The 16,868-nt window shown below is 42.6% G+C and overlaps 1 protein-coding gene across 1 annotated transcript in view; it reads left to right on the top strand.

Annotated features, from left to right (window-relative positions):
- The window catches only part of ZC3H12C (zinc finger CCCH-type containing 12C), a 124,534-nt gene extending 109,675 nt beyond the window's left edge, over positions 1-14,859 (top strand). Inside the window, exons 5-6 of the mRNA XM_069639988.1 lie at positions 6,390-6,496; positions 10,563-14,859. Coding sequence (XP_069496089.1) covers positions 6,390-6,496; positions 10,563-11,947 — 1,492 coding nt within the window. The 3' untranslated portion in view covers positions 11,948-14,859. The remainder of the gene's footprint in view (positions 1-6,389; positions 6,497-10,562) is intronic.
- The last annotated feature ends 2,009 nt before the right edge of the window (positions 14,860-16,868 follow it).

Below are 16,868 nucleotides of genomic sequence, written 5' to 3'. Positions count from 1 at the left end.
GCCTGTAGGCTTAGAAGGATGACGTGTGCTTGAAAACTGTTTCCCTATTGGCACTCACAGTAGAAGTGCACTGAAGTGAAGTATGTGGCTGTCCCAGCAGAAGAATTCCTTGGGCCTGGGATTTTACACCACAGTCTTTTGGGCACTGCGGGGGCAGGTAGAAATAGAAGAAGGATGTGTGCTTAAATACAGTTGCCCAAGCAGAACACGCAAGTGCAGTCTGCATCAGTTTTCGGTCAGACACAACGCTGGACGCAAACATTTTTGCAAATATAACCAATGATATCTGCTGCTATCGCCCTGTGCACAAACCTGCTGTAATACAGAGCACATGGGGAACCTGCAAGGTGTTTTTATTTTTTTTTTAAATGTAAACTCCGCTTATTTCACAGTGTGCTTTGTTTGTTTTATTTGGTCACAAATGAACGCTGGTAGACTTATGTTTATCCGCCCCCTCTCCCCTTCTTGAAACTGATGACACACGCACCTTCTTTTTATTTTTCCCATCTTGCCCCTCTGCGTTGCCAATTAGTACGGCCTAGTTTTATATGGCCCTTGGAAGCTGGACCTTTGTTATTAAAGCTGTGCGATTAGGTGTGTTTTTATCCAGGTGAAATGGCGTTGCTTTAGGCATGGCTGTGCGTGATCATAACTTAGTTAAAAGAAAAAAAGCATGATGAGCCGAGCTGCCCTTTTCCTTCTGGACACTGAATAATCCACTGTTTTGCGAGACGTCGCCAGCTGGACAACGCTATTTGGTGGAAGAGGGTGTCGAACTAGGGGTGCCCCTCAAGCCAGCCAGGCCTTGTCCCCATAGCCTTCGTGTTTACAGCAAACAGACTTTGCACTTCCTGTATTTTTTGCACTTCCTATTCCTGGATTGGTTGAGGCCATCATCAGAGGTTTGTAAAAAGGACCTTCTTTTATTCTTAATACTTTCAACGTCTTAAGGTAGAGTGCGACAAGATAGGGAAGTCCTCACTAATTAATTTTCCTAAAGTGCTCTTAGTTTTCCTCCACGTATGTTTTAGGTATTTTTATTGCAACTTCTTGATTGTTGTCATACATCTTGTTTTATCACCAGTTGACTGTAAGCAACTCAAATACTAGTAATTATTTGAAGTTATGAGGGTTGGTATTTTTACATGTTATGGGGCAATGTAAATAGAAATCTCCCATTTCGAGGCCAGTAAGTAAAAAAAAAGCCTGTGTAGTACCATGCATAGTCTTGTTGACCCTAAAATGGTTGTTAAAGACAACCCTCTTATTATGAGACAGACGTTATTAAATGTTTTAAAAAATGTGCTATCACCTCTCAACTGTTGTGTCTTAGATATGGTCCCCGCCCAACTCACTGCGGTTGTTTCACTGTATTTTGTGAATATATGGCGTTATTTATAGTGGGGGTGAGTAAGAATATATTTTTCCTTCGTTTTTAATGTAGTTGCGGTTGGGGGGGCATAGGAAGAAGCAGGGAGGGCTGCACACGCCCCCCCAAATAAAAAATGACACAACAAAAATGGGGTAACATGGCAGCAGTGAGTTGGGATCTGGGCCGATTTTCCAGATGCAAAAAAATGGGGGTTACATGGCAGCAGTGAGTTTGGATCTGAGTCGATGTTCCAGATCCTTGGATACACCAAATCTCTGTTAGTTTAAAGAAAATGAGAACAACGAGGTACTCACTCCATCATCGTGCAGTCTTTCAGAAGAACTGTTCCTAGCATTTCTTGTTATGATAGAATTAAGCTTTGTGCTGACCTTTACTAAACTCTGTGATCCATCCAAGTACTGATAGTGATGTCAAATTACCCACTTAACCCAATGCTAGTCACCTAGTTCAAGTCTTGAAATGGTCCCCCACCCCATCTGTGCTTCTGGTGTGACTCTTCCTCCAGCCCCACCCCCCCCCCCATTAATAAATCCATTCCTCTCCAGTAGATTATCCAGTGGATATAGAGTCAAAGAGCAAGTGATAACAGTTAAATCAGAACTACCTTCCTTGTATGTGTTTACTAAATCACTTCAAATAAAAATGGAATTGTTAAATGTTCTTGTTGCCATGTAAATCATTTTAGGTGACCAAGGAACAAATAGCCCCTTTTCACTTGCTTTGAACCCAATGAGTTTTACATGCTTGCCATCTTGAAAAGGCTCGAAGTATCCCAACTTCCCAACGCTCTGACATGATGATCCTTCTAATCAGAAAGAAATAATTGTAACAAACCAGTCTTGTAAAAAAAAACAGCTCAGCATTTAAGATGTGGTTTAGCTCGAGCAGACAGCACAGTCCCTGCCCAACCAGCTCATACATCTCAAGGTGATGACCCCGTAGGCGGAAGCAGAGTGTCTACGACTAATGTCCCTACAATGATTCCAGGGTGTAGGAGTCCAAAGAATCTCTTTTTAACAAAAGCGCCCACTGGATTCGCCATGTTCGGGAATGCTCCCCAATAAACCGCTCTGATGTTGTAAATGCTGTCCATATTTATCAACACAATAGGTTTTTATTTCACCTGTGTCCTTGTTTCCTCTTGCCACTAGAACTTACACTTTGCTGTTGGACATTCACATTCTATAACTACCTCATCACTACAGAGTTCCCAAAACATTGTGGAATGATGGCATCGTTCACCAAATGGACCCCTGTTTCAGCATATATTCCATCATGTCTTTTTGAAAGAATAAATGTAGGAATCAAATGTCTGTCCTGTCATGAAACATTACAGGGTTATCCGCCGAAATTCATGATAGTGAATGGTATTTTTGCTTTCATCTGCTGATATAACTTGTTTTCAAGAGAACTGGATGGGTGAGGTCATGCCTAACCACGATTGCACCTCTTTACACATTACTGCGATAAAAGGTACTCAAAGGGGGTTAATAAACTTGGTCTCCAATGACTTTAATGCCAACATTTGGATAATTTACTCCCAGTGTGCTGATAGTCAATGTCTTCTTACGACCTTGGCTGATGAAGCGGATATCCGGCTTCTCCATGTCTACAATCGTCCACACAATATTTTGAACATTTCTTTCCTCGTTTTTGAATTACTACAACTCTTAGAACTTCACCTCTAATCATATAAGTCAAGACAATTCAGGATTTTGGTGTGAGATTTCAATGCTCAAGGAAGGTGTACCTGAGGAGGAAGACGACTTATGGAAAGTTCTGCCTTTCATTTATTATATATGGTCATCGACTGCGCCCTCAGTCGAGGTCTCTGGGTGTGTCTTCATTCTTGAGGTGTCCTCTTCACCCTTCTTCTGGCTATTGAAAGGTTGCAGCTTAATAAATGTGCCACTGTGCGATGGGGTAGTGGTGGCAAGGGGAACACTCCCTTTCCTGTTGAAGTGGGCATGCGCCAAGGATGTGTCCTGGCATCCACCATCTTCATCTTATATATACATGATTTTGCTGTCTCTTTTTCATCACTTGAGGTGGACATGCCCTGTCTTGCTAGTGGAAAGATAAATGTCACTTTATCCTCAGTCTGTGCTATTTTAATCTCTAAATTGCCTTTGGGTCTACAAAACCAATCAGATTGTTTCCCTCACTTATCTTCCTGTAAAAGTGTTTTAATGTTGCTAAAACCAAATATATGGTCTGTCATCGAAAGCGACATCCCAATTTAAGTGTAACTCTTTCTAGTGTAAAGATTGAAGGAGTCACTACCTTTAATTGCGCTTTTCCTAATCATATGGCTCCCTTGCCACCCCCCACATTTATAAATCCTAACATACAAACATGTTCTGCTGTTTAATACGGTTATGAACTGTGGGGTTTGAGAAGGTATACAAACTGTTGTTACCGAAAAGCTTTTGAATAAAAGGTTCTTTGCCCTCACAACAGGAGCACTGACTGTGCCGCTGCTACTTGAATTATGTTTGACTAGCATCCAATGCAAAGTGATCCTCAAACCAGTCTTATTGTGGGTCAAGAGGTGGTCGAGCTCAGTGTCAGGTATATATAAAAAATAGCACCTATTGAGGGATACTTTACCACCCTGGGGCAATGTCAGGTGTGTGGGTCAAAATAATGAGACTCCATTTAGATAGGATTGTCCTTGCTGAAGAAGGGATCCTATTGATAATTGCTCACATGGATCTCTTGTTAATTGCCCATTCGCAGGCGACCTGCTGTCTAAATGGTCGTGGATGAAATTCCCTATTTGGATATCAAATTATATATTGTGTTTGAGGACTACTTTAATCAAATTAAAATGCATGTATTGAGCATTTTGTTATTAAATAGTGGCAATACAGACAAATGCTCATTTGTGAAAGACAACATAGAACATTTCCTGTTCATTTGCCAGCTTTATATTAGAAGCACAATTATGCTGGCTTAAGCCCCTTCATAGGAGCAACAATGTACACCATAGCCATGGGGCACTTTGTTATCTTGTAGTACTAATTCCCCTAATGCAGTTTGCGCTACAGCTAAATGTTTAAAGGCAGCTTGCATTAAAAAAAGACAATTCTGCCGACCTTGAAACCAGTCTTCTTTATATTTTGTATTCATTAGAAAAACACGCTCCTATTACTTCTTTTGTTCCCTAATAGATGACGCCCGATGCATAGTCATTGAAGGAATTTATTTTAACGTAGGTTTTTAATAGTTTTGTTGCTTTGTTTTATCGGAGGACATTTTGGCCTTCTGATTCTGACCTAGCAAGAAGTTTAAATGTCGTTTTTGTATTTAATACTGGCATTCATTGTTCAATTTACAACTTTTATATTTCAATTCTTGATGTAGGAATTACTTTTCATTATTGATTTTCCGGTAACTATGGAGTTTGGTGAATTTTGTAATGATAATATAAACATGTTATGGCATTAACTGCTGAAATAAAGTTTGTGGTGAGGAATTGACCCAGAAGCAGTCAAGCAACGTAGTTGCAGAATACAGAATTCTTCCCAGAGCTCCCAATAAGAATTTGAGGTAAGAGCATTGTACTCCCTGTTTTGGGAAACTGGTTGTAAAAGGATTTTCTAGGGTGTCAACTAGTCGTTCCCATTCCCAAATAGCATAATATTTTTTATTTAGGAAACGAGAAATGTTTTTATAATTCCAATTCTTGGCAGCTAGCAATTTCTGTACATGAAAAGAAGTATTTTCATGATGTAGTCTGTCTTCGCATCAGTCGTCTTTGTGAAAGCTGTGGCTCATTCCAAACCTATGAGCATCTGCAGTACAGGTGGCATACAGGGGCAGGCACATACATTCCTATCATTACCGATGTATTGACCTGATTTTAGTGTTCAGTCCACTTATCTGGAATCCGGCTTCTTCTCCTTCTGCCAGCTTTCCGAGCAGAAGTAGTGGATGCCATTTTTTAATCCATATTGGATCAAGGCAACTGCCTATACCTGGGAATTCCTGCCTTCCTGATAAAGAGACTTCCGCAAATTTAAAAGACACCTGCTCGGCTGATGTTCGTTGCAGGCTGCTATGACAGTTCCCCTCTCCTCGAGTTCCCTCCACTGGCTTTTCGAGTGTCAAAGAGCCCCGCCAATGTACAGAAGGTGCTTCATTGCGTTGGCCCTAACCTTCCTGATCTCTTTATGCCCCTGGTCAAATTATGTCACATATTTTTACACTCATCTGGCTCTTGATTCTTTCTTTTGTATAGGGAGTGAAAAAACCAGACGCCAAGAACCACCTTCAGACATTTCCTTCAGATGGACATCCGAAAATGACAACTATAGAAAAATAGCTGGACACTTGGTTGTTTCATCTTAATCCGATCTAGGCACCCACTACTGCAGGAGTGAGAAATCAGGTCTCTTAGCTATCTCCGCTATGCAAATATTAATTGGCAATAACAGGGGAGTGAGAGCAACACAAGATGGTGGAGTTATTACTAAGCGTGTGCTTCCGCAACAAATAGTCTGAGATTTAGCTCATGACCAATTGCATTAAGCAGGACTCTACCTTTCATCCAACATTCTTGGCAAAAGAACTTCAGAAACGGTTTCCGCAGTGAAGACGAATGTGCCAGTACAGGATGATTTTCTACTTTGTTGATTTCACTGAATACACTAATGAAGTATATTATTCAGGAACAATTCAGTTGCAGCAAGCACATTTTTGCATTTGTGTTAATTCACTGCTTCCCATAACAAATTGTTATTGGCAACAAATCGTGTGTTAGCTGATTTTTATCAGAATTCCAATGAACTCTTAGGCACAGAGCCCTCTGTAAATTGAAGCACCAGTTCCTTTGGTGCATGTTTGTTTTTCCATTTGCTATGCATTTTTGTTTTTTTTAGCAATGTTAGATGATAGCATGCAAAAATATATCCACACAGTGCTGCTCACCTTTTCACCTGGTAACCTGTCACTGCCGGCCTGGTATCCTGATGAGTTTCCTATTGCATTGTAGATTCATGCCTCCTGATGATCCCCTCGGCCGCCACGGGCCCAGTTTGGATAATTTTCTAAGGAAGAAAGCGATTGTACCGGAACATAAGAAGCAGCCGTGTCCATATGGTAAGCCGATGCATATATACTATCATGAGTGACTCACCGAGTCATCCATGTCAACCTACTGCTAGTGCCATAGCCATTTGGAAATTGCCATTTTGCATAGCTAATATGACACTGGCATAAATCTTCATGGCTTGTACGGAAGAATGATATTACAAAAATTGATTGTTTGGATCGGTGCTGCACCCGGCTGTGGCTCTCCAGTTGTCTCAGACGACAACTTCCTCACCAGTGAATTTGCTGACTAGGGCTAATGAGAGCGGCAGAGCAAATTGCAAACCCCTGATTTAGATCATAGAACATTTATGAAATGACGTCAATTATGCTCAGTAGTGAGTATTTCTTTCATACCTTACCATAGAATTAAAAGCAGCATTGGGAAAGCCAACCATTGTGGATTGTTTTAAGGAATAGCATAGGCATTTTCCATGCACTGCCATGATGGTACTACCTGGCCATAAGATGCCAGCAGCTGGAAAATAGTGTGCTTACCTGGACATATGATGGCAATGTATGGCAAATGCCTGCCTAATCATAACCAAAACGGTTGCCTTTGTCAGTAATTCTTTTAAGACCGACTTCAGTGCAAGGGACAGATACAAGGATACACACAGTGCCTGAAGGCACATTTGAGTAAGGCATTTTTTTGTACTGCAACAGAACATTTACAGCTGCAACTAAGTACTTAAATCTCAGAACACTGTTTAGAAAACCACAGGCAGGCCCTGTACAGCTCACACAAAGTGTGCTGTAACTGCTTAATATGGCTGGCTCAAAGACATCCCTGGAGGATGTGTTTTGGAAAGGGAGGGTGCAGGTACTGGATGGGAATGGCCATAGGGATTATCATGGCCATGCACAGCCAAAGGGTGGGTAAATAACCAAACAAAACAAACAAGCTGCTTCACTCTCCTCACATCCCAGCTCCCACCCATCTCTAATCAAATGTGGTGTTTAAGGGTCAGCTATTAGCAAAAACAAAAAACAATGTCCATACAATAAATTGCCTCGATACACTTGTCCTGTACGTATCCAAATCTTTTTTTTTTCATTGACTCTTTTGGTGCCTTTTTACAATGTTAATTTGTAAAGATGGCATTCATTGTCAGACAGATCTGATGCATGGATGGACCCTGCTTTCTGCTGCCTCTCGTAGTCGTTCTGCGACTGATCATGCATGACTTGCTGTCCTGAACATCTTGTGGCCAGGTGAGCTAGAGTTGTGGGTCAGTGGGTTCTGTTTTCCTACCAGAGCAAGGGCTAGCTCAAAGTGACCTAGTGGCCCCAGGGAAGAGGTTGATAAATTTATTGGGAGAATACAAAGGGGAAACCGGGTGACAGTAGTCAGGGTTCTGGTTGCAGCCAGAACTCCCTAAGCTTTCCTCTCATGGCTTTGTCTCCCGGTTGATGCTATCAGGCTGCGAGGGCCTCGCAGGCTTGCTCTTTGTGCTTGCCCTTTTGTACTTGGTTGTGTTGCGGAGGACTCAAAGTAATCGTCAGAACCTTTCTGTAAAACCTGCACCAGTTAAAGATGACATGGGAAACATTTTGGGTAACAATTGAGTTGTATGATGGGAAAAGAGATTGTCATGTATGAGCAGATTTGGGACAGAGAGTAGAATATGTTGTCTGCCAGTCGTTTCACTTATTTAGCTGCAGTCTTAGCATTCCCGGTTGCCCGGTTACCAGTCTATGAAGACAGCATGTGTGTTCGCTCACTTGGTTGCAAGACCATCATGCATATGAAAATCTGCATATAAGGATAGTAATGCATTTTAAAAAATGAGCAAGTAAGACAGTAGCACATCGTCTTGGGAGGATAGCTCAGCAGCAAGGTGCTCACCTTGAAAACAAGACGACACGGAGCAACACAGGTTCGATCACCGGGTCCGCGCTTAGAACACTGGGTATTAAGCGTGTTATAAATAACCTATCATATCATATCAACGGGCTTTACACACATTCTAGTTGTTTATTGTAGGTAATTGTAGAAACGGCAACATTCTCACCATTACAGAAATACATCCATGGCTGCATAATATCAAGATCTAAAAGCCGGCCTCATCGCCAGCGTGTGTTTCAGTGCTCCAATACCTCAGCCTCTGCCCCCAGCAAATATAAATAATTGAAAATCCTAAACAATCGGTGCTTTGTGTATACTTCCACAGGCGTAAAGTAGTGCATTGTGAAAGGATGTACGCAGTGTCATACCAGTACATTTGACTCCCTGAAAACAGGCAAACACGCTCATCCAAAAGATAGGGAGAAAGAATACACCACAAATGGACACAGAGGAGCCACTCCCCTGCTTCCACACACACACGCGCAGCAGTGGCATGCAAGATGAAAAAGCATCATTTGCATGAATTACTAGTGCAAATAATTATGGATAGCAACAGCACCTGCTTACAGTTAAAAATGTACTTTATTTGGCTGAAAGAACACCCTAATGGGGAATGGGATTTACTGTTTTACGCCCTAAGCAAAAATGTCCCTCCCAGTCTCAAAGAATATGCCGGAAAGTCCACTTCGGAGTCATATCTGGAGTCATGCAACATTGTATGCTGTAGAGTGCATGCGCCCTGAGGCCGGGGATAGCAGGGTGTGCCCTTACAGAACGAGGAGTGGAATGTGCACTGCCGCTGGGAAGACATGTTCTTACTTCCTAACACACCTTCACCACACATGGGCAATCATGTGGGTACCTGGGCGTGTAATACCAACCTCTGTCCAGTTGTGACTGCCTGACAAACGTCTATACCATGGCTATAGAAATGCCCAGCCTATTGGCTTTGTCAGTTCTTGTTGTAAGTCCTGTCCAATCATGTTCGACTTTAGGGGAGACAGTCCTTTTCTGTTGGCCACACATGCTTCCTCAACATTGTTATTAGGACTCGAGATCTCTTTGAACAGTACACGTTCCATAGAAAGGTCTCTCCTCAAGTGGAATGGCAATGGGGTGCCTGGACCTCTGTTGTTGCGGTCTGGTTGCTACCATGCAAGTCACATTAGTCTCGATCACTTGTTTGTTTATTTATTTATAGCACGCGCCAGACCCGAAGGTATTCGGGTGCGAATACAAGAATACTTTAAGCTTACAAGTTAAAGTTACACATTTCAGGTACATACAGGCTGCAATGACAGCGGGACAAATGATTACCCTAAAAAGTTTGTACATGGGGTAATATACAGGGATATATAAACAGATATTTGTACAAAGGGAGGTATACACAATATACATTACGAAACCAAAGGCAGGTAGGCTAGGGAGTAATCCTAGTGTCAGTCAGTTACTGGTCGTTTTCTTTGAGCCATTTGATACAGTTGAGTCTAAAGTGTAAGTATGATTGGTCAGACCTTAAAGAGTTAGGAATGGAGTTCCACAGCTGTGTTGCTTTGCTTGCTTGCTAACAATTACTGGCAGAATAACTGAGCAATCACTCTGCGATTAGAAAACTAACATTGCAATTGGCCAGTGAAGATTTGTCCCTGAGGTATGCTTTGCTGCACAGGCTCTGTTCAGATACCACTTAATTTCAGACTTTGAGGTTCCTGAATGAATGAAAATAAGCTACATTCTTAACAACGCTGCTATATGAGCCTGATTCGTGAACCATGGTAGTAATATTTTGCTTCCAGCCATGTAACTGCTGTTCACAGGTTTCAGGGCACTCTCAGTGAGGGCTCATACAATACGGATGACTTGCTTCGATTACCTGGGAAGCAAAAGCCCAGGGATACATAGATGGCAAGTTTAAATGCATGGTTCTTCCTAGGAGTCTTCAGCTAGCATTTTGTCATCTCAGTTGGATTAGCTTGTTGACGTTTTGTTTTGCAAACTCCTAGGCCCTCGAAAAGTCTTCTCTATTTGAGTATATTGAAATCTCCTCCGAAGAGATCTTGGAGCGCTGTGCACAGTCTAGATGATTCAGTCTTCAGATGCTTTAGAGAAACTTCTTTCATGATTTGATTAATCAATTAATAATATTTGTTGTTCTAGCTAATCAGAGATTGTGTGAAAATGGCAGAATGTTTCCTATGTAAAATAATACATGTTTTTCTCTTGTAGGGAAGAAATGCACCTATGGACACAAATGTAAATACTATCACCCAGAAAGGGGAAATCAACCTCAGCGATCGGTAGCTGATGAACTTCGTGCCATGTCGAGAAGCGCTGTAGTAAAAGCTGCAAGCGAAGGGGGATTGGTAAAAAGCAATAGTGTCCCCTGTAACATTAAGACTGAGTGCACTTCCGACCTTAAATGCCCAGTCCCAAAGAGGCAATCAGATCCAAGCTTAAGAAGTCAAATATACCAAGATCTTGAGGACAAGCTTCCCACCAAAAATACATTGGAAACCAGGTCTGTACCTTCTTTAGTGAGCATAGCAAACTCTTCTCCTGCCAAACCCCAAAGTGCTGCATTTTCAAGCAATGGAGTTCACCCTCAACCTCAGGATCCAAGGACCCACGCACCGTACCCTCCAATGATCTTGCCAAGCAAAAATCATGGAACCATGCCCTATGACCATTATCCAAAATGTGACTCACCAGTGGATGTAGGCTATTACTCCATGATGAATGCATATTCAAACCTGAGCATTGGGGCTCCCCCGCGAAGTCCAGAGCGACGCTTCTCACTGGAGACCGATTACAGGATTAGCTCTGTGGCCTCCGATTGTAGCAGTGAAGGAAGCATGAGCTGTGGCAGCAGTGATTCTTATGCAGGCTATAATGACCGATCTTACGTTAACTCTCCTGACCCACAGCTGGAAGAAAATAATAAGTGCCATCATCTACATCCGCATAGCCATATGGCCACCCAGCCCTTCGTGCCAAGCTATCATGATTCTTTAACCAGGGTGCAAAGTTATGGCCATGAGGAACCAAAGCATCATCACAAGCCTCCGGGTCCATACATGGCTGTGCACCTGCAGCACATGGCTGTCGGAGCTCGCTCTAGTTGCCCCAATGATTACTCTGCTGCGCAGAGTGCCCATCATTCCAAAAATCTACAGCTGGGAAGAGCCCTTGTATCTACAAGAGTAGAGAGCTTCTCAGACTCTCGGTTGTATGACAGCTCCCCATTAAGACAGCGAAAGCCTTATCCAGGTCAGGATGGCCCTGGAAGTTGGGAAAGGCAAAATTATGGATTGAACGCCTATGGTTATCGTCACACATATTCGTTACCCAGTAACCCTTCTCAGCCGTGTTACGAGCAGTTTGCCTTCCAAAGCTTGCCAGAACAGCATGATCAGACTTGGAGGATACCGTACTGCGGAATGCCCCAAGAGCCTCCACGGTACCAGGACACACGGGAGAAAGTCTTCATAAACCTGTGCAACATCTTCCCCGCCGAGCTTGTCCGGATCGTCATGAAGAGGAACCCCCATATGACTGATGCGCAGCAACTTGCTGCAGCGATCCTAGTGGAAAAGTCTCAGCTGGGCTATTAAAGTGATGCATCTTTTGTGATGTGAAGTAGTTTTCTGTGGTTCAGCTCAAACGCTGAGGGAGGTTTGCTACAATAGCATTTGTAATCTCCTTCTCAGCGAGGAGTTTATATAGTAATCCATTTTGTGAACTACTGTATTATGAAATCTATGTGCTTGGCCCTGTGCTTTGAGAGGCAATCCAGGGCTGCTTAACATTCTAACTTGAAGCCTGTCTGTTGGCTGGTATGAGTATCCAGTCGTGATGTTGTTAGGGCTCCATGTGGCTTGTTCTATCATCAATGTTGGTGCATCAGGGGTTTCATATTCTGCACTTTTTGATCCTCATGGTATCGATCCTATTTTAATCATATGATTGGCTTTTATCGTTGTCTAACTTCTTGGACCCAAAGGGTGTGCAGAAGGTTAAGTGCACACAGTTAAGCCTAGCCATTAATGTTGTCCCAACAAGAACAGTTTGGTGGTTTCCCAAACATTTAGCTATTGCTCTTTGTGCTATATAATCATTATTTATATAAAGCAAAGATTGACTACAGCACTGATTTTTGTTATTGTTTAAACAATGTAAATGACCTATTAATGATAGGCAGCAGTGTTTTGTTACAAGAATATGGCACTTTTAATTATTTTTGTATTTTCTTTTGTTATATTTAAAGATTTATTGCATGTGACATATGGAGAGCAGATGCAATCACTGTTAGGGAAACCTGAGAAACGTATTGGTTTCTGGGACAGAGCGGAAGCCTTCATTATCCGGTGTGGTGCGTGGCTTTGCCCAGCCATTTGCTGCTCTTAGTCGGCATGAGCCGAGCTCCATACAACAGCTGCATTCTTACACCAGGCATGGCAAATAGCTGCATCACTTATGCCTCGCAACACCGGTCTGAATATGTTCCTGATTTGTATGGATATCTACCTGTTGTTATGTAAAACCTCCTAATTGTCAATGCAGGGTTTGTATTTAATATGCTGTTTTCTCACTATTTATCGAGGCTGGCCTAAAAAAGGTTCTGTGTGTTTGAGGATATGCAACGATGATTGATAATGCACTATAATATTAAATGATATTTTATCTATAAATACTAATTTAAACATTTTTGTAAAATATTGTACATATTTGTGTTTTTATGATTTGTATGTGTGCCTGTTGTAGTAGTAAAAAATCAATTTCTTGCCACAAATAGTTTAGTCGTGGGCACAGGTAACCTGTCTGTTTCTAGTTGTAGTAAGGGATATTTCTAATTAATGCTGTCAGGGCTGTAGTTAGCGGCTGTGATTTTAGGACAGCTGGTTTGTCACAGAGCTACGGCTCTGCAAAGTGCGACAGGTTCTTCTATGGTCTTGCCAGGAGGCCATATACCTCAACTTACCAGCTAAGTAGATCACTGCTGGGGAGGTATTTTGTGAAACATCCTGCTGCCTGAAAGCAAGACCAGGAGCAACCAGAAGTACCTTCTGCTGTTGATACAAATTGTATCTTTTTAAGGTGTTGTTTGTTTTCCAGATCTAGTTGAGACACGCGTGTGTATTTGTTTTTAGACTTTTGGGCAACATTTTATCCCTTTATTGAAGGCAGAATATAGAGATATTTGACATAGATTAGAAAGTATGTTAGGTTTGTTTGCAAGGAAAGATTTGAGAAGCGGTTGAGGAGAAGTCCTACCTAAAATGGAATGCTGAAGATAATTTCATCTTTCTAAAATGTGATATGTGAACGTAAAATAAAGGTGAAATGCTGCCTGAAAATGATGTTCAAGAACCTTTGAATAGGATAACATTTAAACTGCTTGTGGCACACCATGTGTGGCAACGAGTAGACTTTGGGTACACAATAAATGCCTCTGAAAGGCGTTGTGCTTAGTTGGCGTATCCAATAATCTGAACCATGTTCAGGAAACTTTTATTCAGGAAATATTCTTCTTCACAGCTTTGACTCTTGCTTTGGAGGCGGGATGTTCATGTTCCCGTCCTCCGGTGTCGATGAGGGTGGGCTTGAGTACACATTGCAGTTCGAGCCATCATATTTTGATGTTGTCTGTTCAGGGGACAGAACTTCTTTAGCCAGGAAACTGTGACTGCGATTTCTAGGTCACACTCTTTGTACGAAATGTGTTGACGCAGAAGGCAGGGGTCTCATGGCGGAATGTGAACCGAATTCTCTTTTTGATTCCCTGGAACATTGTGGAAACAGACTTCTGCCTGAGGTTACTGGGTCCTTTTATGCAGGCGCTGCACCTACATGTTGCAAAGCGATGCTTGATCGCACTCCTGTTTCTGCTTCTCACATTTCTACTTGGGTTGGTTTAAGTGTTACTTGAAATTGCTCTGCTCTTGGCCGCAGTACGCCAAAGTGAAAAAAAGCTATACATGTGGCAGTGTTTTATACACAGACTTTAGCCGTTTCACTGTGTACAATCTCTATTTTTAAAATACAGTATTGGGTCTTTTAACGTGAGACAATGAATGGGTGCAATTTGTTGTATCCTGGATAGACTATATGCTTTTTACTAAAGCACAGCATTTGCTGCAAGCAAGGGGTGTTTTGGCTGCTTTTTCATATGTGCAATGATATCCCCCTTTAGTGTGTCTTTTGTGGTACAGAGAATTTGTACACTCGATCAACATCTATATCAATATCGGTAAAATAAAGTGTATGACTTTGGTAATCACACCTCCTCCTTTTCCCCCACAGGCAATGGTCATTGCACATGCAGATTACTGTATTTGTTGAATTGAATTGCGTTTTGAAATCTTATTGCTCTTCATAATTTGAAATGCAAGTATTAAAAAAATGCAAACACATGTTTTTAATCAGTGAAAAACAGGACCCATTGCTCTCTTGGACAGTGGAGCTAATTAACAAAATGTTGCTTTCTGTGATGAATTTCTCACTATAAATAAAAGTTTAAACAACCTTTGAATTGTGAACATAGTTACTTATTGATGTCAGTATTTCTTTTACAGCGGATATACTTTTTTTAATACTGGAAGTACAAATGTTACCCTTTTTATGCTGATCGTGTTGAGGAACTTGATATCGAAATTTCATAATCTGTGATGTTTAAACAAAGGGGCCTGTGTTGGAGGTATCCCAGTTTGTATTGAAAACATTAATTGGCACATTGCGGAGATACTTGACCAGTCTACTTTCCCATTGGTCAACACATTCACCCGCTGGAGCGTTTGGCCGAGGCAACTCTGATTTTATGAAGGTTAACACAAAAGTCAGCATAACAAATCAGGATGTCATAAGACACTCAACCAGCAAATAGAGTAAATGACTCAACTGTGTTTTAATGGGTGCAGCACTTAGGCATTGCCCACATATACATATTGATTCTTGTTGGTGCCAACCCTCTATTCAAAGTGCTCTGATTGAAAAGGAAAAAACATTCCGACCATACATAGACCAATTGGCCATGGCAACATGTCCTAGGTACAGACCACGGATGTGTGCCAGGTTGCAAGCTGGGGATGCCTTCATGCTCCCTCCCTTTGATTTTGCAGTCTATGGTTGTGCGGTTCATGCAGCACACAGAGCAGAGTCACAGCGGCAGCTTCCATGCAAGACTGTTTGGGCATGCCGATACAGCAAGGAACACTCCGCTGCTCTCAGGTAGGGCTTGCTTATAGACTGGCAGCGCTTTACATCAATTGTTCGGCAATATGGGATGGACTTCCCAGATCTTCCTCGGTAGCACTTCGCTGTGACATTGCAGTGTGACATCCAGTGCACTGGACTTACAGTTTGTGCTTTGTTGCTCAGACGGTTGCTCACTTAGCAGACCTGTTACTGCTCCTGCCTCTGCGCAATGCTGCAGCACTCCCTGGGACCCATGGTGCATCAGGGCAGTAGAGGAAAGTGGGTCAGCTTTTGTGGAGATTTTCATCTAGGTTCACAGGCCTTGGGGGTACTTCTCTTGGCAGACAGTGGGCTCTCTGGCTCCTTTGCTCCCACACTTCAGGCTCACTGGCTTCACAGCCTGTAGGGTCAGGGTGGATGGATGTTTTCTGGGTGGCGGTGGCTGCAGGTTTGGCTGCTCTCCCACAGCAGCTGGACTTTACCTTGTCGCCAAATGTTGTTATGACGTTCAGGATGCACACCACAGAGAAGAGTCACAGAGGCAGACAGCTTCTGTGTAAAGTGTTTATTCATACAGCTACAGCAAAGCATGTTACAGAATAAGTAATTGCATCAGAGTACAACCACTGGTCATCCATATAGTTACATCTCTCTCTTTGGTCTGGCCCACCCAATTGCTGCTAAAAGAACCTCCCCACTGGTGCCATAGCTAGGGTTGCAAGAGGACTCCTGCTTGTCTCAGTCTGGCTGGAGGAAGCAGGCTATAACACAGTTTATGGCCCTCATATCGAGTATGACGGTCCGGAAAAAGGTGCTGGTAACAGCGGTTACCGGCACCTTTTCTGGACCGTCATACTCCGAGTCCGCAGGTAGGGACTGTGAACTACCAGCTGGCCTGACCTGCCACTAGTTCAGGCCCCATCTAGCAGATAATTCACAGAAGCACCGGCACCGTTAACAACAGTGCCGGTGCTTCAGTGTTCCCATTCCCATGGAGTCCTATGGGATTCCAATGGAATGGGAACTTACTGTTCCGCCGCTGCCCATAATATCCCGGTGTTACCGGGATATTGGGTGGCAGAAACGGTAAGCTGAGGTTGCGAGTAGGCCACCGGTACTACCAAAAGCCTACTGGCAGCCTCGTAATGAGGCCCTGCGTGCCTTACCCACAGTTGGAGAGTGCTACATTATGCGGATAGCATTTATCTAAGTTCACTCTTGAAATCCATCAATGAACTGTGACTTCAGCTCTACAGGACACATGTCCCGAAACCAATCTCTGCAGTGTATTCAGCAGACTACTTGTCCTTCTTTAGCTTGTAGGCACCTATGCCTCAGGGT

The sequence above is a fragment of the Ambystoma mexicanum genome, chromosome 7q (assembly GCF_040938575.1).
Source record: "Ambystoma mexicanum isolate Mex_15411 chromosome 7q, UKY_AmexF1_1, whole genome shotgun sequence".
Classification (NCBI taxonomy): Eukaryota; Metazoa; Chordata; class Amphibia; order Caudata; family Ambystomatidae; genus Ambystoma; species Ambystoma mexicanum.
The sequence above is the reverse complement of the archived record's forward strand: the minus strand, read 5'-3'. Positions and strand labels throughout refer to the sequence as shown.